This window comes from Leuciscus leuciscus, assembly GCF_965113295.1.
Source record: "Leuciscus leuciscus genome assembly, chromosome: 2".
Classification (NCBI taxonomy): Eukaryota; Metazoa; Chordata; class Actinopteri; order Cypriniformes; family Leuciscidae; genus Leuciscus; species Leuciscus leuciscus.
The window spans coordinates 36,775,032-36,797,438 of NC_138726.1; the positions used below are offsets into that span (position 1 = coordinate 36,775,032).

The window sequence follows — 22,407 nt, forward strand, 5'->3', positions numbered from 1 at the left end:
GATCAGCGGCACACAAAGACGCAAAGATGTCAAGTACAAAGCAAGTGGCTTGTGCATGTATGTGGTCACAGAGGTGTGTGTGTGATTTGTTCTGGATCTGTGTATGTGTATGTGCGGCTACTTGCGTTCCCTTGTTAGTGTGACCTTAGTGTGGGTGTTTAGTTTTGAAAATCACTCCCACCGCCACATACAAATGCCCTTCCCCCATCTCCCCACCTCACTGACTCAGGTGACTAGCACACAGTCCCCTCTGCTGCTCTATTCTGCTACTAAATTGCCCACTGATGGATGGATGGAGTTTGATAAATGGATGGACGTCTGGATTGCTGTTGTTTCAGAGCACGCTGATATAATACAGTACACATAGGCCAGAGAGCTGGATAGTGAAGAATGACTGGAGCACAAAACATTTTTGTCCAACAACCACATTTTACAGACTATCAAACACACTTGACTGCTGTTTTTTCAGACGTTGTTAAGTAGATGTCAGCTGCTTGCTATGGTTTGACCTCTTGTTCAAGGACTGGACTTCACCGGCCTAGTTTTCAAAAGCCTTTCAAAATGATTTGGAGTTTGTTTTTGGTCCTTTTTAAATGGTCCTTGTGGTCAGAAACCAGTAGTACTAACAGCCTGATTACTGTAATGAATGGTGGTTCCAGACACAAAAGTATATAACTTATTTGTTGATTTAAAAATTTTATGATGTCTAGATTCACATGTAGACACATAGTGAAAATTGTATATAATATTCCATAAAATCATCTTCCTTAGAAAGACAATTATATTCTATAGAATATTAAATATTTATTAAAATAGACCATATAATTGTTATTAGCAATAACATTACAATAATTATAATAATGATAATAATTACCAGCTCAATGGATCAGCTAGAATCAGCTAGTCATTGCATCTTTATTATTATTTTATTTATATATATAATTATTATTATATAATTATACATTTTTTTTGTTAAGGCAAGGTTATATATGTAGCACATTTCTAAGTACACAATGGTAATTCAACGTGCTTTACATACAATAAATCATAACAGATGCATAAGAAATACAAATACATTTCAGTTAAATCCCATTTAATGTGCAGGGACAACTTTAAATAAACTAATCAAAGGTTGTTTTCCCTGAAAAGTAAAAACACTGTGGCTCTTTTTATTTTTTATTTTTTATTATTTATTTTTATTGTTTGAGCTGTGTGTAGTGTCAGTTGATCAACCAATTGTGTGAGTTTGGGCCAGAACTACCCGTTTGTCCAAACAATGGAAGACATAGGGATTTGGGAAACCTTTTTTTAAATTATTTTTGCAGTTCTTTTTAGGTGTCTCTAGCGGTGTGGAAATGACACTCTGCTGCTTTAACGTCTTGACCCTGTGTTGCTCCTTTCAGGTGGAGTTTGAATGGCTGAGGCAATACTGGTTCCAGGGCCGGCGTTACGCACGATTCTGCAGCTGGTGGACTAAACCCATGGAACAGATGGAGAAAGACTGGAAGGAAATGGAGCGAATGGTAAGAGTGATGGAATGAACTGTGAGCAGGCCTGTACAGAATCTGCGCCCAGATTTCCGCTCAATTCAGCGTCTGACATTCAGCTGTACATGTGCAAGTTTGTTTATGAAATAGTTTGGCTAATTTGATTATGCTTTCAACTACCAGTACAGTGTTGTAATCCCAGTACTGCTTAACACATTTTACAATATTTAAATCCACAATCCTTGTAGTAAATGTGAAACAAGTGTTCATATTCTGTGTAGCTGGCCGTAAGACAAAAATCTGGGACATGGAGGAAATCTGTGTTAACACCATCACCACCTAGTCATCCAACCTAATCCTCTTTTTCATTAAAATGATTATTATTATTTTTTTGTTATTTTTTTTTTGTAAGAATAAAAGGTTCATTTCACAACTGTCAATGGGCGGTGAATATAGAAAACAAGCTATATACAGGGCCTAAAATGAACACTCGCCAAGCGCCAAATGCGAGTATATGAAATGGTGTCAATCGCCAGTTGGCCAGTAACATTTTTATGAACTCTAAAAATGCACTGTTGTGAGAACATGAATGTGAACAAATGTGAATGACGCTTGGGACAGTTGATGGGCCAGCACTGCATCGTCAGGAAAGATTAAGCCTTTCCAATTTAAATATTCAAGCTCAAGAAGAGGCGAAAGGGAACTCAATTCGTTATGATCCATGGGTGTTTGTTTTTTTGTGTGTGATGGTTCTTTATGAGTCCCTTGTTTGTCCTGAGCAATTAAACTGGCCAATGTTCTTCAGGAAAATCCTCCAGATGCTGCAAATTCTTTGGTTTTCTTGCATCTTTTGTATTTTTGAACCCTTTCCAGCAGTGACAGTGTATAAAGATGGATCTCAAAATCCTACAGAGGACAACTGAGGGACCGGTACTCAAACTATTACAGAAGGTTCAAACATTCACTGATGCTCCAGAAGGAGAAACAATGCATTAAGAGCCGGGGGTGAAAACTTTTGAACTGGACGAAGATGTGTACATATTTCTTATTGTTTAATATATTTTTTTTTTCATTTAGTACTGCCCTTCGGAAGCTACAGAAGATACTTGCATGTTTCCCAGAAGACAAATTAAGTACAATTGACCTTGATCTTCAAATTAATGCATCATGTTTCCTTCTGGAGCATCAGTGAATGTTTTCACCTTTTCAGGACACTGCCTGCCGCATAGTCACCCTTCTGCCTGCAGATGACCCCAGTCTCTGATGCTGGAGAGGATACAGAGGTTATTTAAATCTAGGTGATCACGGCTGATCAGTGCTGTCTGTTTGACACATGTTTGATCCATATGTGTGTGTATGTGTTGAGCACACAGCTCTGCTCTCAGTGCTGTAGTTACTTTCAGTAGGGGGCACTGTGGTATCATCATAGTCTGTCTGTCTCTCGCTCTTTGAGCAGTAATCACATCTAATGTGCTTCTGGGGCTAAGGACCAGCTCTTGAGCTAGCCGATGTGTGTGTGTGTGTGTGTGTATGAAGGGGTGAGACCGTCTCAGGCTCACTGTGAGATACCGGTCCTCCTTCTGTCCAGAAACACAATTTAAGTGCGCTGACATCCACCCATCAAAGATGTACAGTATTGTGTCTGTAAATACCTTGGGAAATTATTTAATTTCAATATATATACATTTTTTGTTTCAATTAATATTTCGGAAACATCGAAGGTTACATTTTTTTTATAAAAATGTACGTTATATTACTGCGTATATATTATTTGTCACAAGAATAAAAGCAAATAAAAATAAAACTTTTAATTTATCACATTATATCATATATTTTGTTAATCATAGTAAATCGTAAATGAACAGGAGAGGAAAAGGAGAAAAATGACAATATCTGCCATATTCATTCTAAACATTTCTTTTTTATATTATTTATGTTGAAATTGTGGGTTCCTTTTACCTGAGTTTAACCTGATCAAGCTATTTTCTGTGTTTTATTAGTTGTACAAATATTAAATTTGTAGGATTGTTAGAGCTTGAATAAATCGCTCATGAATGTGAAAGCAGTTAGAAAATAAATATTCATTTGAATTCCTGATATTTTCATGGCCGATTTAAATTCATTTAAGTATGATTTCGAGAGACAGTCATGGCATTTAACAGGGACATGTGTTTATCTAGATTCTAGGGAATTGTCTCGTTGGCCTTCCTGCACTTCTCTTGATTTTTCTGCAGTCTGAGCAGGTCCAGGGTTGGCTGGTCTGTGTGTTTCTCTGTGTGTTCACCCTCTTCCTGCTGTTTATTAAACCGCTCCTCTCCCATGGGGGTTTTTCTCTTTCGTTTTCCTTCTTTCTCTTTTCTTGTGTCTCCCTCTCTTGCTCTTCAGGCTGTTGTGATGCAAATTTTCACCCCTCCATTTGAATGACATCCTGATAAAACAAGTCTCTCTCTCCCTCTCTCTGTGGCTGTCTCTCCCCCCCTTTCTCTCCCTCTCTCTCCAACCTGTACCTCATGAATTAATGTGAACTGCTTAATGGAAACAACATAGGAGAAATGGTGGAAAATAGAAAAGAAGAAAGAAAAGAATGAAGATAGCCATTTAAATGTGCTCTGATAAGATGAGGTAAATGTTATCAAACATCAGGTCTCAGGTCCTCTCCTCAATTTCTCTCTCTCTCTCACACACACACTGGGTGAACGTCGGGTCCCTACAGAGAAGCTATCGTACTCCTCATACACCACTGACATTTATTTAGGCTTTTACCAGTGACACTTTCTTTCTCTCCCTCTATCAGTCTGTCTATCCTGGCACTGGAGAGATAGTTGGCTATATGCAAAATATTTTAAATACCACCCAGGCATTTTTTTTATTCTTTTCTTTAAATTCAGGGCTGAGAGTGAGACGGCTGAGAGTGAGACAGGTCTATTAACAATACCACAGGTTTGTTCTGATTTTTTATGTCTAATTTGTCACTTTTTCCCACTTCTGTCGCTCAGAGCGTCACATCAAAAAGCTTTTTTCCTCTCTAACTGCATCTATTCTGTCTTTCTTCCACATACGCCGTCATCAAGTATTGTGTGCTGAAACATTTACTTTCTGTCTGAATGGAAACTATTATGTGTTTATGTAAACAGTGAGCCGTTTAGATGCATCTTCTGTTCCTTTTCGCTGGTGTTTGTGTTGGTCTTTATTTGTGTGTGTGTCGATTCATGCACAATGACCGTTTCATAATTTCATCCTCTCCGTCCAATGAAAGAAACCGAGCGAGCGAAAGCGAGCAATCATGACTGCAGGGGTCACCATTGATATCTGATTACGTTATTGACCTAGCCTGCGCGTGTGTGTGGCAGACAGGAAGGTAAAGACCTCTCTCCCCAGCGAGAGAGTGAGAGTGAGGGTCAATGTAAATGTTATTGCAGTGTGAGCTCATTTGATCAAAGCCACTGAAAGGTTAAGCGAATCCAATCTGGTTTAGTGTGTCTGAGGGTAGGGGGTGTATATGTGTGTGAGGGCAGCGGAGAGAGAGAGGAGAGGCGGACGCAGTGAGGGGATTATCGTATAGCCGCTGAAATGCTGGATGTGGTGCGGAGCGCTTCTCTCTGTCTCTAATGCGTTTAGACAGCAATTGGCCTTAATAACCTTTATTGACTTCACTAGGTCAGTGCCAAGGATCTAATTATTCAAGTGTATCAATTTCATCTAGTTTAGAGCTGCCTCGTTCTGATAATTATTTTAAGGTCGACCGGGGCAATTAATCTCTATTCACTTATTTGATGAGTTTGTAAAACATTATAAATGTAAGGGCTTTGCTGTGCATTTTCATCATAATAATATTCCAGAAATCCTTTCGCAGGGCCACTGTGGATTTCCCTACGTAGATCTTTTCAGTTTTTTTATTTATTTGTGCATCATGTGGCAGTTATACATTATAAATTGTATGTGTATACTGGGTTGATCAATCATATACATGCATATACATATACTTATGTGTGTGTTTTGTTTGTGACTGTAGGTTTTTGCTTAATATGAAATCAAAATATTCAAATATTGCATTAGACAATAGTTATATATCATAATAAAAATAATGATAATAATATGTATAAATAATATACATAATACAAATAATACCATATGTTGCATAATAAATCTTTTGAGTATTTTCAAAATCAGCAGTCAAACACAAAAACAAAGGCATGATCCCATGATCGGGCCATTTCTTTCGCCTTTGTTTTTCTCTGAGCAGTTGTCTCTTGTCAGATCAAAATGAACCACAGATCTACCTGTGTTTCTCCTTTCAGCTCGCCTGCTTAAATAACATCAGAAATTACCTCCCAATTTCTCTTATTATACTCATAAACTGTAAATAAAAGGCTTCTAATAAATTTCACAGTAAGGGGTGGTTTTTATTGGAGAATGAGGGGAAAAATGGGAAGAAAAGAAGCAGGAAAAGGGGGGCGAGCAGAAAAACACTGTACAGTAGAATTTGCGGGCAAAAGGTATTTATGATTCCCTTTGAAGTCCTTATTGAACAGGGTAAGCTGAATTTCTTGCAGGCCGTCATAGTGGGGAGGGTAAATACTTAAACCCCTTTAGAGAATTTCATGCGCTGATATGCCACTTGCAGGCTGTGTTTGTGTTTTCTACCTACAGAGAGAGAGAGAGAGAGAGAGAGAGAGAGAGAGAGAGAGAGAGAGAGTGAGAGAGAGTGGTCGCTGGCTTTGTACCTGCATACAGAAGCTTTTACAGAATCTTTCAGAAGGCAGGGAGACTGGTGGGTCTGTGTGTGTGTTTTTTGGTGGCAGGGATGGAATCTTTAGCAAGAAATATTGTGGGAGAAGTTTTTTTTTTTTTTTACACAAACAGACCAGTTAAACACAATCGGCTAACAGACAAAAACGGCACCGACAATGCTGAAGAATCTATCGTTGTGATGATAAAATATTTTGAGGTGTAACTAATCACTGGATTTACCAATGGTGCCAGATTAGTGGAGTAAAATGTTTTAGACATGATGTTTGGTTGATAGTTTACATGCTGCCAGAATAAGCTGCAGACTAGGCCAGACTTCATGTCAATTTTGTCTGGTTTTAAACCCGTTTATACAAGATCCTTAGTCCTTGATATACTTTCCCCCCTTTTTTTTCACATGCATATTTAATATTGTTACGTATTAAACTTGAAAACTGTTCATTTTTTTAACATTTATAAATGTATTAACTATGAATACAGTTATTCCTTTATTTAAAAAAAAAAAAAAGTACTGACCCCAAACAAGCTAAGGCTTTCACTTCCACATTCTTTCAGATCTATTAACAGTCAACTTGAAAAGAAATTGAAGCAAAAATACATGCTATTTTAGTATGCAATATTGTTTTGTTTTTATATGGTTTTAATATTCATATGGTTTCATATCCCCACAGATTTCAATAGGCTTGGAATGACAGTCATTCCCAAACTTTGACCATGTTTATGTTCTGATTTTGCTCATTTGATTTATGTTTTCAGTTAGCAATAAGAGTGTACTTCATTTAACATTTATACTGTTTAAATACATTTCCACACAATTCCACCATTTTTAGCCCAGAAAATGCGGAAAAGAGAAAGATCCGCAGAATCTGCCTGGGTGTAGTTTTTAGTATTGTCATGTGCAGGTGTGTGGTTATGTGCAGATGGTTCAGTCTTGTTCTGCTGGTGTTGAGTGGAACTCGGCGTGTGCTGGAGCAGATGCTGTCTGACAGCCGCTGAACTCTTTGAAGTAGATTTTTTTTATTTTTCTTAGAAAACCAATAAGTGCTTTATAATGCCTGATCTGTCTTATCTCCTGAAACCCTCCTCACACTCTCGGTTTATTAAGTGCTTTGTTTATTTATTTATTTACTCTGCAGTTTTTCCGGCTCGCTCCTTGATCAGCAAGATAAGCGGCTGAAGAAAGAGGAATAAGATCTGGAATTACAGACTGTGACTGATTAATCACTACTGTGGATACACACACACAAACACCGCATATATGCTTCATTAAATTCTACAGAGGAACACAGCTGTGCACAAAACTCAGTTTACTGCCAGTCAGGTAGAGGCCGACCTTATGTAGTAGATATACGTCTTTGTATATCACTAATGTTTCTGTCTCTCTCCCAGTGTTAATTATGACCACAAATTTTGATTTAGTTTAGTCTTTTGACTAAAATGCTATTTAGTTCTAGTCATATTTTAGTCATCTGAATGGTTTTAGTCTAGTTTTAGTCGACTAAATACCATAAGATTTTAGTCGACTAAATCTACAGTAGATTAAAATTTAATGGGTTTAGTTTAATTGGAAATTTTAGAGAAATGCTTAATTGATGCATTACAAACTCATTATATGCTCCTGTAGAAAACATCTACCTGTTAATATGAATGATATTAAGGTTTGAACATGCAATACAGACACATATTTAACTGCTGTGACATATAACATGTCTTAATTTATCTTAAAATTAAATTAAACCACTTCTCATAAAGAAACAAGAACATGGTCTTTTTAATTAATGATATGTAACTTGCATACAACATTCTTCATTATTTCAAGCAGACAGCTTTATTTGTATAAATTAAATAGAGATTAATTCTTATTAAAGCTTTTAAAGTTATTCAGTAAAGAGCATTGAGTGATTTTTCTCTTTTCCGTTTGTTGTTTGATTAACATGATGGACAGCAGCAGGTTTATTACTCTGCTGTCACTTTAAGTCCGAATGCACGGATCCACACTGATACACCTCCGATATTCTCCCAACTGTTTACATTCACTTAAGACATAACTGACTGTGTTTATGTGAATACTCGCCAAAACTGACATTTTGACATAATTTTGTGTATTTGTCCGTTCAAGAGCAAAACTACTCAAAAGAGAGCTCAATTCAGTCCTCGTGTGCTGTCCGGACTGAATTGAGCTCTCTTTTATGTAATCATACTTTTTCAGATTTATCCATATGTCTGCTCTCCTCTTTCTTTCAGATGTTTGCATTTTTGAATGTTTATGCCAACTTATGTCCCGCTGGGTAGATCAGCTCATATTCTACCATACACGACATCAGTTCTCTTCCCAAATTGTCCCTTCCTAAAAAAAAAAAAAAATGTGTTGATGATTTTTGTCATCGTTTTTGCCATTTAAAACTAGTTTTTATTTAGTTATCATTTAGTTTTCGTCAGGGGAAAAATGTCATTGACGAAAATGATGACGAAATAATATTCGTCAACTAAATTTACACTGCTCTCTCCTCTGTCCTTTCTTTTAATTCCTAAGAGTCACCAGGCTGGCTATCATGTCGGGGCTCTTAACCGAGTTTAACCACGGTTCAGAACAATGAGGGGAAGAATGGGAGATCCTGATGCCAAGCCACTGTAAAATTGTAGGATTCGCTTGAAAAATCACAAAGAAAGAAAGGAATTATAAAGAAGATATTGCAGATAATTCGAGAGGTTTTAGGAGAGAAGGGAGAGAAAGAAGAGGATATAAAAGGAGACACAGAGAGAGAAGAGAGAGAGAGAGAGAGAGGAGAGAGAGAGAGAGAGAGAGAGAGAGAGAGAGAGAGAGAGAGAGAGAGAGAGAGAGAGAGAGTGTGTCTCTCCGTGTGAAGACGTGCTACGCAGAAGTGCAGTCTGGTGGCTGATGCATACTCAGAAGTTGCACTCTTTGTGTTTGTTTTTGTGTTTGTTTGTTTGTTTTTGGACAGAAGTTGTGAGCGAGGGATGACACTCTGGCTGAGATGAATAGACACAGATGTGTTTGATAGTAAACACTCTCTCCTTCTCCAAGGGGAAATGTTCCTGTAGAAATGTGTTATGATCCCCTCGCTTTCAACTCTCTTCCGTTCTCTCTCTCTCTCTCTCTCTCTCTCTCTCTCTCTCTGTCTCTCTGTCTCTCTGTCTCTCTCTGGCTGTTTAGTATGGTGCGGTGGAAAGTGGCAGACGATTTTGGGATTAGAAAGCAAATTCAGCATCTTACACTGAAATGAAGCAGGCTTGACCACAAGAAAGTCAAATCACATGTTATTGGCGAGGACTCTTGAAATTGTAGCAGATTGGTTTTGAATGATAACCCACATGAATGCTTCAAGCCTTCTGATCTTCGATTTGGAATCAGTTGGACCTTTAGAACTCATGAAAATCTACGGAGTTACAAAAATACCTTTTTTTTGTTTTGTTGTGTTGACTGTAAATTAGGTAAAATATTTGAAATTTAAGTCATAATTTGAGAATGACTCCATAAAGCTCATGGGCATCAGAGGTATAACAGTATATATCAGAAAAGTAACATAACATTTGTCTGTCATATCTTTTTGTATACTCTTAAGACTATAATGCATATTGGTAACACTTTACAATAAGATTTCATTTGTTAACATTAGTTAACTTCATTAGTTAACATGAATGAACAATTAATCTTCTGCATTAATTAATATTAATATTAATCTCAACATTTACTGCTACTTTTTTTTTTTTTTATAAAACATTGTATTGTTAACATTAGTATATGCTTTGTGAAAATTTTTATAAACTAACATTAACAAAGGTTAAAAAATGCTGTAAAAATATATTGCTCATTGTTAGTTTGTTTGTTAATTCATTAACTACTGTTAAAAATGAGACCTTATTGTAGTGTGACCACATTATCATAATGGATTTAAGAATACTTTTTTTGTTAGGTTTGTTTATTTATTTACAATTTCATTACAGATACTCTTCAATTAGACATATCAAAACAAAGATGTCAATAAATTATAACCCTCTAGATTGCACAGCAGCTTTGTATAATAATGTAAAAATATTAATTAATATTATTATAATAGATTATTATTATTATTATAAACTAATAAAACAATAATGAAAAAAATTGAATAATCACAGAGAAGTTGATGGAAAATCATCTGTATCTGTATTAGTCATGAAAAATCAATATTGGTACATTTTTAAAAGACTTAATAGAAAGTGTTTCTGATTAAATGAATTAATTCACATTTGCCCGATTTCACAGGCTTAAGTCTAGTCCCAGACTAAAATGCATGTTTGAGCTATCTTAACTGAAAGCAACCTATCTGAAAATACGTCAGTACCATTGTTTTGTCTCAAGATGCACACCAGTAATGGTTTTTATTTTTTTTTTTATTTTTTTTTAGGAATGTTTATTACAGTTATAATGTCCTAATTTAACAAAAGTCTACTCCTGGCTTTATCTAAGCCTTGTTTGTGAAACCAGGCCATTATGTTATGAGCCAATGCATTATGAACAGGCTTTATGCCTTATGATGAGAAGGATTTAGGCTTTTATGAATAGGTTTTGCTTGTACGGGCGAAAAACATTATTCTCTGCTCTTTCCTATGTTGTACTCAATGTGTCTCTTTCTATCCGTTTACCCACTAATATCATACTTACGTGTCATAGCGAATGATTCCTGCACATATTTCTTAAGGCATTCTAGCTGGAGGTATTAAGCTATCAGATTTTGGAAATCTTTTATTTTTTTATTTGTTACACTTACTCATACATATATATATACTAATGCACTGGAAAAATGTGTCCTGCTATACAAGAGCCCTCAGGCTTCCCAAAACCACTGATGCATATTACTTTATTCACTTCACTACTGATATTTTCAGCATTTAGATGACATATAAATTACACAACACAGTGTATCCTATAACATCATAAATTGTAGTCGGTACAACTTGGGTTGGGTTTCGTTCTTTTAGCGGCTAGCCAACGTTAATCGTTTTCCCCAATGTCGCATTTCAGCCACCGTAGAAAAAAGACATGTAATGAAAATGGCTTCAGGTCTATGTGATGATAATCTCTGCCTAGAGTTCACATTCTTTAAGTGCTGAAAATGAATCTGTGTGGAGTGAGGAGAGAGTAAGGTTTTGGCCTCGCTCCCACTGCCAAAAGCTTTCACTGGCAGGAGAAACGTGGGTACAAGATGCTAATCTCTAATCTCCAATCAGCAGGCTGATCCAGAAGGAGATGGAGGTGGAGAGAGATGAGGCATATGTGTATGACAGAGAGTGGAAGTGGGTATGAAGTCACAACGAAAGTGATACATTCAAGAGACAGAGCTTTGAGAACAGCAAAAGTATTTTAAAGACATTTGTGCAAAGCTGCATTTCCAGCAGCCATTACTCTTCAGTGTCACATGATCCTTCAGAAATCATTCTAATATGCTGATTTGCTGCTCAACAAACATTTCTTATTATTAGCAATGTTTAAGAGTTGTGCTGCTTAAAACTACATTTTTAATGTAATGGTGGTGCTATGAAACATTGATCGCAGATAAGTCCATGATGCTTTTATATATCATGTTACTAAATTATTATAATTTTTTTTCATGTACAATGGTTTTCCAAGGTACTTCAAAGACCTCCAAAACATTTTTTTTCCATAAACATGATATTACCACAATACATTTATTTGATTTATTAGTAAAGTGTTTTTCTAGTCATTTTTTGGTTTTTATCAGTGCTAACTTCTGCTTTGTGTGTCACTTTTTTTTCTTTTTTTTTGCATATATTTGAGTTTTTTTTATTTTTTTATTTTTTTTATGGAACTGCTCTGCATGTCTGTAAGATCTCTGAAGCTCATATTACATACTGCAAAAATGGTAGAATCATTAAACTCTCAATCTCTAGACACATTAGGCAGCAGATTTGGTGTTTGGAGATGTTATCAAGTGCTTTTGGTTAGTAGTCGCCTTTTTAAAACTTTCCCACCTAAGAGAGACTGACAGAGAGAGAGAGACTAACTGAGGCAGAGAAAGAAAAAAAATCACAAAGCTTTTAGCCTTTGCCTCATTAGCTCAAGCAAAAAGCATATGTCCAGTTGCCTTTGGCTAGAGGACTCACAATCCCCAGCACAAAAGCCTGTGGCCCACAGAGCTGCCCCACAATGCCTTCAAACGCTCTCACTTGTTGCGTATGACTCTTCAGCAGCTGGGTTTCTATTATCTGTCCCCTCCTCTGTCCTCGGACACATTGCTGTGATGTTGTGAACACATTTTTCTAATGTTTTACACTTCATATAATCCATTCTCTCAGCGTGCTGGCTCTGAGGGGAGAGGTAATTGATGAGCCTCAGAGAGATCAGAGGGTCAATGTGGCTGAAAGGCCAAACTCTCAATCTCTCTCTCTCTCTCTCTCTCTCTCTCTCTCTCTCTCTCTCTCTCTCTCTCTCTCTCTCTCTCTCTCTCTCTCTCTCTCTCACTCACTCACACACACACACACACACACACACACACACACACACACACACACACACACACACACACACACACACACACACACACACACACACACACACACACACACACACACACACACACACACACACACACACAGAGGCATGTATATATTGTCTCTGCTCTATACTTTTAACATGACGTGTGATTCAGTCTTCATAGTGCTCTGCTGTAGTTGTACCCTTACAGTGCTTCAGTACATCGACTGGGGTGAGGACCATCTGTCCCGGACATAACAGAACTCCCCCAAAAACATGTCCCACCAACAACAGATAGTGAGAAATGTGTCTGTGCATGGGCACAGAAGGCCCCAAATAACAAAAGAATTTAACAATGAATACTAAATGTATTCAAACTTATTTTTTGGTTGTCAAACAGCACTGGAATATAGATGGTGTCGTAGTTCATAGATGGTGTGATGAATTACTGTACACCTTTGGTTACTTACTCTGACTTAATAAATCCACTAAAGCATAGTTGACTTTAGCTGTTTGCGAATTCATGGTCAGAGTATGTACTGCATTTGAAGAAGAATTTGCTTCTTCACTGTTAAAGTGTTTTATATTGGAATTAAAGTTCATGTGTATAGTTTGAATACAATCCTGACATTTCGTATGCGCCATGTTGCCAGAACTTACCACTGTCATGTGGCTTACAATGCTAGTTGTGTCACTGTTCCTCAACACTGAATACTTGTCTCCTGTGGCCTCATGGGATAGTAAATAGCCCATCGGCTCAGAATCTTATCGGAAGAAATATTATACACCTACTGTTTCATGAATACTTCTTATTCAGAGTTAGTTTCAAGTAAAGCCTGCATCATTTGTTTGTAGATGACGTTTATGTCTAATGCTATGGATTTCATATCAATACATGTTGTCACAGACCTGTATGACATTCTTTATTCTGTGGAGGGGAAAAAAAGGGATATTTTAAAGAATGTTGGTAACTAATCCGATAATTTTTTTTTTTTTTTAAACGACATTTATAACGTTTTAAAATATCAGGGTGAGTAAATGATTCATTTTGTGTGAACTCTCCATTTAAGAAATAAGTTTAATGCGCTTGAGATTTAAAATGATCTATGACTGTATGAAAACATACACCTTCATTAATTGATACATACAGTAAATGCTGAAATTCCACACACTAATGTCCATCACATCTGTCCTTTAAACAGAAAAACCTACTGACGTAAATGAAAATTACGTAAATGTAAATTAACATTTCTTTACCTTGTGTTTTATCACATTGCCTATGTTTTACAAAGTCATAAAATACAGTCTAGTTTTGTCAAATGTAGGTTTTCTATAGAATGCCCCCTGGCTGCTATGCGTTTTAAGTTCTCATGTCATACGTTATCTTATGTCTCCTGTCTGACGCTAGCTGTTCAGGTTTCTGTAGGTATTTTGGATGGCCTTTCTGCTATTGGTTGGCTGGTGTACCTGCCACATAGTCCTGGCGAGTGTGCATGTGTGTTTATACTTCCCCTCTGTTAGTGTGGGGTAACCCGTAGTGTGTTTCCTTGTACAAATACACACAGCCGCCTCTGTTAGTCACTTGCCCTCTGTCTCACCCTCTTCACTGTGGTCCTGAACCCAGGAGCACTGCACAACATCAACCAGCTGACGACAGCTACCGTCATTCAGGGGTAAACAAGGGCACACACACAGATAAGGTGAGCATATATTGGGTGGTAAACGTAAGTTGGTTGTGTAAATTTCTCTCATCAACCCACCTTGTAAACACATAACACAGAGTCTCTCTCTCTCTCTCTCTCTCTCACACACACACACACACACACAGACGATCATGAGTCACTGTTGTTGTGAGATCTATGTTTAGTCTGATGTGATTCAACTGACCTTGTGACCCCATAGTCAGAGTTAGTCTTGGCAGACTCTTTCACCCAGCGCTTTCTTAGACAGGATGACTCTAACAGGTAACGACCGCTGACAGGTAATGCTTTAGTGAGAGACAGAAGTGCTGTCTCACGGATGAACGAGGGATGAAAAAAAATAAAGAAAAGGAGATCGCTGTGAAACAGTTGAGGTGAACCAACGCTGAGAGCACTTTTTGCGTATGCTTTCTCACCTGTCAATCATTTTAGCTCCTGCTACTGAGGAAGACAGCAAGAGAGGGAAAGTTTGGCATTTTACATGGATGAAAAGAAAACTCAGATACCTTTAAAATATTGTATATGTGTATAAAATTTTTTATATTTATTTTTTATATTTTTAAATACTGAAGGGGTGGATTTACAAACGACTCCTCTTTGTAATGTCTTTATTTGGTATCTGAGAAATGACTAAGGGTCTGACCCATGTCAGGAATACAGTAACAGTGCCAATTGTTATTCTTTAGTGATTCAGCACCATTTACAGAACCAACTTCTGTTTATATCGCTCAAGTTTGCTCTGCGTGGATGTATTTTTCTGTCCAGTGATGTGGTGTGTCTCAGCCTTGAAAGGATATCGCCTATGTTTTAGTGGTATGTTCTCAGGGGTTGTTTATGAATGTGACCATGCCAAAGGAATGGTCTCCAGGAGAAATCAACAGTCACCCAGATGAGAAGTGCCCTTTTGGGATTTCTAACTCTCCTCTGATCCTTATGATTGTTGATTACGAATGAGAACTTTGGTATATGTCACAGATATATTCTATAACCGTCTGTCAACGTCGAGCCGTCGGCAAGTGTCTCTTGGGCTAGTTTTAGCATTGTGTTCCACACGTCGGCTCTCGTCTGGCTCATGTCGGCAGCAGTTTGCTCGATTCAGTATGTTGAATCGGCGTCGGGCCGTCAGTGAGTGTGGGAACTCTGATTGGATGTTCAGTTTAACAAACGAGTCGGTGCACGAGGATTAAAGCGAAAGAGATGAAATAGAATAAGTAAGTCAAGACGGCACAGACAGAAGGCTGATCTAATGTTATCCTCCCCGAGCATTCCAAAACACAAATATTTTCTTAACGACATGAGCCGCTTTAAATGAAGAAAGTTATCAACAAAACTGATATTCAAAATGGTAAGCAAGCAGTGCTTTGTTTTTTATATCTGCGTATATCTCGTATATCCTTGTTCCAGTTTCTCCTTTTGAATAATGATTATAGACTATTGATACCTGTTGATATAGGCGCAGAATGCATGTGCTAGTTTGCAATCGGCTGTAGACGGTGCTGTGTGTTCAAGCGCAACTTTTTGGTCCAGGTGCAGCTGACACAAGGCAACAACACCATCGGTTTTCGTCACCGATAGTTCTTTGAAGTCGGATTGGTGTGTCCCAGGATTTAACCTATCAAAACCTGTAGAAATGATGTCAACTGATCTTCCATATGCCTATAAGTATTGTTTTTTCTGTGTCCTAAGTTAGCTGGATACTATTACTCATTTTCTATGGTCATAGGAGGTGTGGATAATTTTGTCTTCAGTAAACTTCAGTCAACTAATTGAACTTCAAATTCTACTTCTGGTCTTCATTGAACATATTGGCCTCTCTTTATGGGGTCAGACTGTGTTCCCCAACTTTTCCAGTATCTTTTTTTCAAATAAATGTTCAGCAAGGATGCTCTAAATTAATGGTTATAAATAATTATATGGTTAATTATAATTAAATGTTTACCAAATTGGTGAGCATAAGAGACTTCATTCAAAAACATAAAAAATAAAAAAATAAAATCTTGCCAACCCCAAACTTTTGAATGGTAGTAGTGTATATATAAAATGTTTATATATTATTAAATAAAAAAATAGTAATGTACACACAGAAACGTTGTTGAAAAGCAAGTATAATTTTGTCCTTCTGTTTCTGATTCTGGCTTAACCATCAGTGTTTGTAAAATGGAGTCCTGCAGCATAAATAAAGAATAGATTTGACCTCTGACATGAAGGGAATGAATGTATATTGATTTGTTTAAGCACTGGATAAGAGCTTGTCTATGGGATTGGTAGTAAAGCTTGATTTCTTTTATTCAAGATAAGAGTGGTTGTATTTCTATTGAGGATTCTCAGGGATCTTTTTAAGAGCCAGAACTGCTTTGTAACCCTAATGTGGTTTTATGTTACCATATTTGTGCCAGTCATAAGAAGAATATTCACTTGTTAATATTCTGTCAATTTATTATGAGATGGGTAGGACATGGTCAATTACTATTGTTTTTGGTGCAGAACCTCAGGGAAAAATAATTACATTATAAAAAAAAAGACAAAACAATCGTAACCGACCCCAAACTTTACCGAACGGTAGCGTTTAGTGTTAAATTGCTGTGAATATGTAATAATTGACTGACTGAAACTGACCTTGTGTCATTTGTAGTTTGAAGTCACAGCTGACTGTGTTGTTTGTTTCCAGACTCAGCTGCTTTTGGCTGTGGTTGAGGATGAGAACACGACACAAGAGAACAGAAGAGAGATTGCAGACATCTTGCTGAACGCCCTGACGGACAGACAGCAGCACAGACAGACATGGAGGGACAGGTATGTGCCCATGTGCTAAACTCTTGTGTTTAATGCCACATCTTCAGTGAATTGTATAGAAGAAAGGACTTTTTTTTTTTTTTGTTCAGGACAATCCTTCAGGCCGAGAGAGTTCACACAAACACACGCATACACACGTGCTGATAGCCCATTGACTTCCTTCCTGTGAGATAAGAGTGACTGAGAGACATAACCCATTTGTTCCGATAACAGAGAGAACCAGCCTTACACACACAGATATGCATACCAACACATAGCACACACACCATTTTTCTCTTTCTTTATTATTTCCCCACAGACTACTGTGTGTGTGTGTATGCTCATGTGTGTGTGTGGTAATCTGTCATTATTCAGATCAGACTATTAGTTGGTAGGGCCTGAAACAACAGAATTTCCCTATTGAAGTTGCGTCTTAACCTTTACAACATTAAGGGCTCCTACCTGTCCTCTTGTTTCTGTAAAGTGGCCCCTTTAAGGGGGTCGTCCCCTCTCTTTAACCCCAGAGTGATGCCCAGGCCTGCTGGTACCTGTAAACAGTTTTGATGTTGTGCTGAAACTGCATTCTTAAATCAGACGATGAAAATTACAGACCAGCCCATGGTTCATTTGTCATGACAGCGTCAGGGACACAAGCACACGCACACACTTTTAGCCATGTATGGTACGGTGTAGTCATTAAGCATGTTTCTTTTACATCATGATTATTATTTTTTTTGTTAATTAGGTTTTCTTGTTGTTAACTTATCTCCTTTATTTAACTCTTTCCCTGCCATTGACGGAAAGTTCTGTCTTTCCGTGTTTTCACTGTTATACGGTAGGGGCGCTTTGACACATTTTCTGAAAGAGTACTGAAGTTCTCAATATTACTGTTTTACTGTATTTTTGATCAAATGAATACAGCTTTGCTGAGAATAAGATACTTTCAAAAATCGTACCGGCCCAAAACTTTTGAGCGGTAGTGTATTTTTAAATCTCTATTTATTATCTCCATTTTGAATTTATTTACAAATATTGAAAAGGAGATAAATCTCAGAGCTGAAGAAACCGAGTGATTACACACACACTAACCTGTACAACTCACACATTTGCACGCTGCGTCACACGCACGGAAGTTTATTTCATCAGTCGGAGCAGCGTGATTAGATAAAGCTTCCTTCACTCCTCTGTGTGCACACACTGCAATGTGTTTGAACTCATCCCTTTCCACTATCACTTCCTGCCCCCCTTCTGGAGCGAGATAACGTCACTCTTCGAAACATCAGGCACAGGTCTGTAAAGTGGCTGTCAACAAATCGCATTTAGGGAGGGAAGGCAGATAGCTTGGGCTAAGGTTAAGACGCTGTTAAGACAAAAATGAACTCATAGCTGATAATATCTCCTCCGACACGAGCTGATAAAGTGAACGTTGTACGCCGTGCTCCACTCACCTGAAAGCGGTGATGTATTTGTACTATTACCATGACAGACTGTTATAACAACTATCATGACTCACAGCGCTGAACACAAACATTAATTTCTGACCAGTCCTCTTGAAAAGAAACTTCTCGGAGCAGTGTGCTAAATCATGTTGCTTATTTTGTCGTGAAAGGCTGCAATTGTTTTATTAATTTAGTATGCAGCAGGCCCGCTCCTCACATTATGCCATTCTTTTGTCTCTGCGTCTGTGTTTTGAGTGGTAAAAACGAAATGATGGATGGTTGGCGCTACAGGCTCATAAACATAAGCACAGCGGGCTGATTGATTAAGGCTTTTATTGTCTTACAGACATTTGCTTTCTTAAACAGTAGTTTGATTGTTGCAGACTGTGGGGCCTCTGGACCTGCTTTCAGTTATCTGAAGTTACCCTGAGGGACAGAGATGCTAAATGTGACTGTAGGCTCCTCCTGTTGACTTATGGGTACTCGGCTTATTAACTTACCTGATGCACTCATGCAGGTCACCTCCAAACATTTTGGCTCTTGCAATGTTGAACAGATACAGTGGATACTCTGCATGTTTATTACCATGCACACATTAAATTGATTAATTTGGCAGATGCTTTTATCCAAAGCAGGGCATTTAAGGATTTCTTGACTTGTGTTTTGGATGTTTTTGTCTTTTTCTTTTTAATGAAAATGAAAGACAGACACTCCGGTCACCCAATATAATATCCTATGAATTTTTTTCACTGGATGACACTTGGAATCTCATTTCCTTTACTGTGGGAATGTTTGGAAAAAAGGAAAATGCAAGACCAGACACCATTTTATCTGTTAAAATGACACCATTTTGAATAAAAAATGTGGTAAATAATCAGCAAAGAAAAAAATCTGTGACATTAGTTGATATCTTATGATGCTACCCTTTTTTTCCCGATGTGTGAGGCATTTATATTTATTTTTTTAATACTCGGTAAATGAAATGGGGCCATTAACATAGTGCCTCATGCAAACTCTCTTTCTGTGCAGGTACTGCACATATGATTGGATCTATATTTCTACTGCAGTGGTTCTCAACCTTTTTGTCTCAAAGTCCCCATTCTCCATGAAAAAAGTCAAAGGCTCCCCAGTATATGCTTGTCTATGTTTGGTATTTCTATTTAAATTAATCCTTGGATATAATGCACTTATTGCGTGCATGCTTTTACAGATGAAATTACTAAGTTCTGTACATGTTGACTATTCCCTTAAATCTTAACCCACCCTTTAACCTACCCATACCACTAAACCTGTCCCAAACCTTACCAATATCCCACCTTAATAGCAGCAAAAGTTTTTTTCAATACAATGTGAACACAATGTAAATAATAATAATACTTATTGTGTGATTACAAGTAGGTAAAGACGCCTAATATAAAATGTGACCATCATTTCTTAATTGGAATACTTTGAAGTGATTCTGAGGCTCCCTGGTCAAGCTCTGTTATAACAAAGGTGTAAGTGCAATGCATCAATGCATGTTAATGCCAGTTGTAAATGGGACCATATATGCATATCCATCTGTGCATTTGGGATATTCTGAAATGATTTGCTCTTAAAAATGTTGTAGCTTTCATAGGTCAAAATCAAACACTAACAGAAGTAAGACCTTTTAGAGATTCATTTGCATTGACAGATGAAAGGGTTCGACCTTGTGGTTTTGTTTCATCCATGTGTTGTGGGTCAAAACCATTGATCTCACACCCTTTATGCCTGCATAGACACGCTGCAATACGAGTTTACGTAAAAAGTACACATGTGAACACACGCTCAGATAGAACCGACCTTGCTCAGGTAGATCGTACAACTCCTGTCACATCTACATCCCTCCGTTGACCTCTGCAGGGGTCACAGTCCATTCCTGCGCTGGGCAGATTGCGTGTTTGGGAGGTGATGAAGGGGGCAGTGCCGGGAACAGCTGTGTGGTTTGTAGTGACCGTGCTAACTGCTGTAGGCTTTGTAAGGTCATTATATGATAATGAAAATGATTACTGAATTACATGGGGGTTTGGGAGAGGGGAGGGGATTGAACGGGCCTGAGTTTGATAAATGCTCTCTGAAAATGCCCATCTGTCTCCCCCCCCCCCCCCCCCACACTCCCTTTCTTTCAGCCTCGCTCTCCCTCATATTTCCCTTCTTTTCCTTTTCATCTCCTCACTGTGTTTTTGCTTATTCTCTCTTTTGTTTTCTTGCAGTATCGCATAGTTTTGGAAAGTGATAGAGTGAAAAATGGAGCAATAAGAGAGGTGTAAGTGGGATAAAAGATGAAGTGTGCATTTGTGTGTACAAGTAGTGTTGAACTCTGTGAAACTGAGAGAGAGAGAGAGAGAGAGAGATAGAGAGAGAGAGAGAGAGAGAGAGAGAACCGTTCATACTGTACATCTGATAGTGAAAAAATGAACTCGCCCTCCTCCAGATACAAAAGATGTCTATCAGGTTTAAGTTGACAGGGCAGATTTAGGGCATCATTTACTAAAGCATGTAGGTCATCCAAAACCAGTTTTTCATTGACAAAAAGAGCAGGAGATCATGTACTTGGATGGATGAGTGACTTTATTAAAGGCTAGAGTTATTAATCATTTTAAATCAGAAAAGATTTATGAACTTCTAAAGACTAGTTAATCTGCTTTCTGGTTTTATTTCCTTGTGCAACAACATTTTTACTGCTAGGTTAATGTTCATTTATAAATATACTTTTGCTCTTTAAGTCATGCTCTTTCACAATACATTAACTACATGTAATATTTCAAAAGTTTTCGAAAAAGTCGCTTTTGATTGAAAAGGCTGTATAAACAGAAATAGTGTGAACTATTATTACAATTTAAAATAACTGTTTTCTATGATAATATATTTCAAAATGTAATTTATTCCTGTGATGGTAAAGCTGAATTTTCAGCACAATTTATCCAGTCTTCAGTGTCACATGATCCTTCAGAAATCTGCTTAAATCTGCTTTGTGCTGCTTAAAATTATTTTAGTTAAATTACAATAATTATTACAATTAAATTATTGTTGAAATTCAGAATTTTCAGGCTGTAAAAGTATTATTACTTAAGCATTAACTGGTGGTACTTGGATCTTTATAAAGTATTAGCAAAATATTTTAATTGAGGTAATCATTCGTAGGTTCTTTGAGTGAATACGCACATTGTGGCAAATATTTGTTAGCATTTGAGCGCATAAGTGTTGCATCCTGGAGGTCGCAGCTGCCCTCATCACTCACCCTCAGTGCGTGACCTCTGACCTCAGGCTCTGAATGTCTGTATTTCTGTGAGTGTCTCAGTATCTTGAATGTGTTGTGACCTCTCGTACTTCACCTGGGTGGAAACCTTCTGAACAGAAATGCCACAGGCTGTCATCGCACACTCACAAACACACTGGAGGGTCATGGGGTTCAGAGGGCAAGCATAAGTTTCACCACAGACTAGAACATCAAACACCAAACATTACACACACAGACAAACATGATTGCTAACTAACCTCTGCTTTGGCAGTACAAATGTGGCCAGTGTTACTGCATTACGAGTAACGCGTATTACTTAATTAGCTTGTTTTAGAGGAATAAAACAATTAAACATGTTACTTTTTAAATTAAAGGGGTGCTATTTTGCCCTTTTACAAGGTCTTGATTTTGTTTTTGGAGTGTTCTAGAATATGCTTTCATGCTTGATAGTTTAAAAAAAACACTATTTTCCACATATTTTACATATTACAGCACGAAGGCCTGA

General features: G+C 37.5%; 1 protein-coding gene across 1 annotated transcript in view; it reads left to right on the forward strand.

Moving 5' to 3' along the window:
- The window catches only part of fto (FTO alpha-ketoglutarate dependent dioxygenase), a 138,049-nt gene that overhangs the window by 46,556 nt on the left and 69,086 nt on the right, over nucleotides 1-22,407 (forward strand). Inside the window, exons 7-8 of the mRNA XM_082161172.1 lie at nucleotides 1,404-1,523; nucleotides 17,098-17,222. Coding sequence (XP_082017298.1) covers nucleotides 1,404-1,523; nucleotides 17,098-17,222 — 245 coding nt within the window. The remainder of the gene's footprint in view (nucleotides 1-1,403; nucleotides 1,524-17,097; nucleotides 17,223-22,407) is intronic.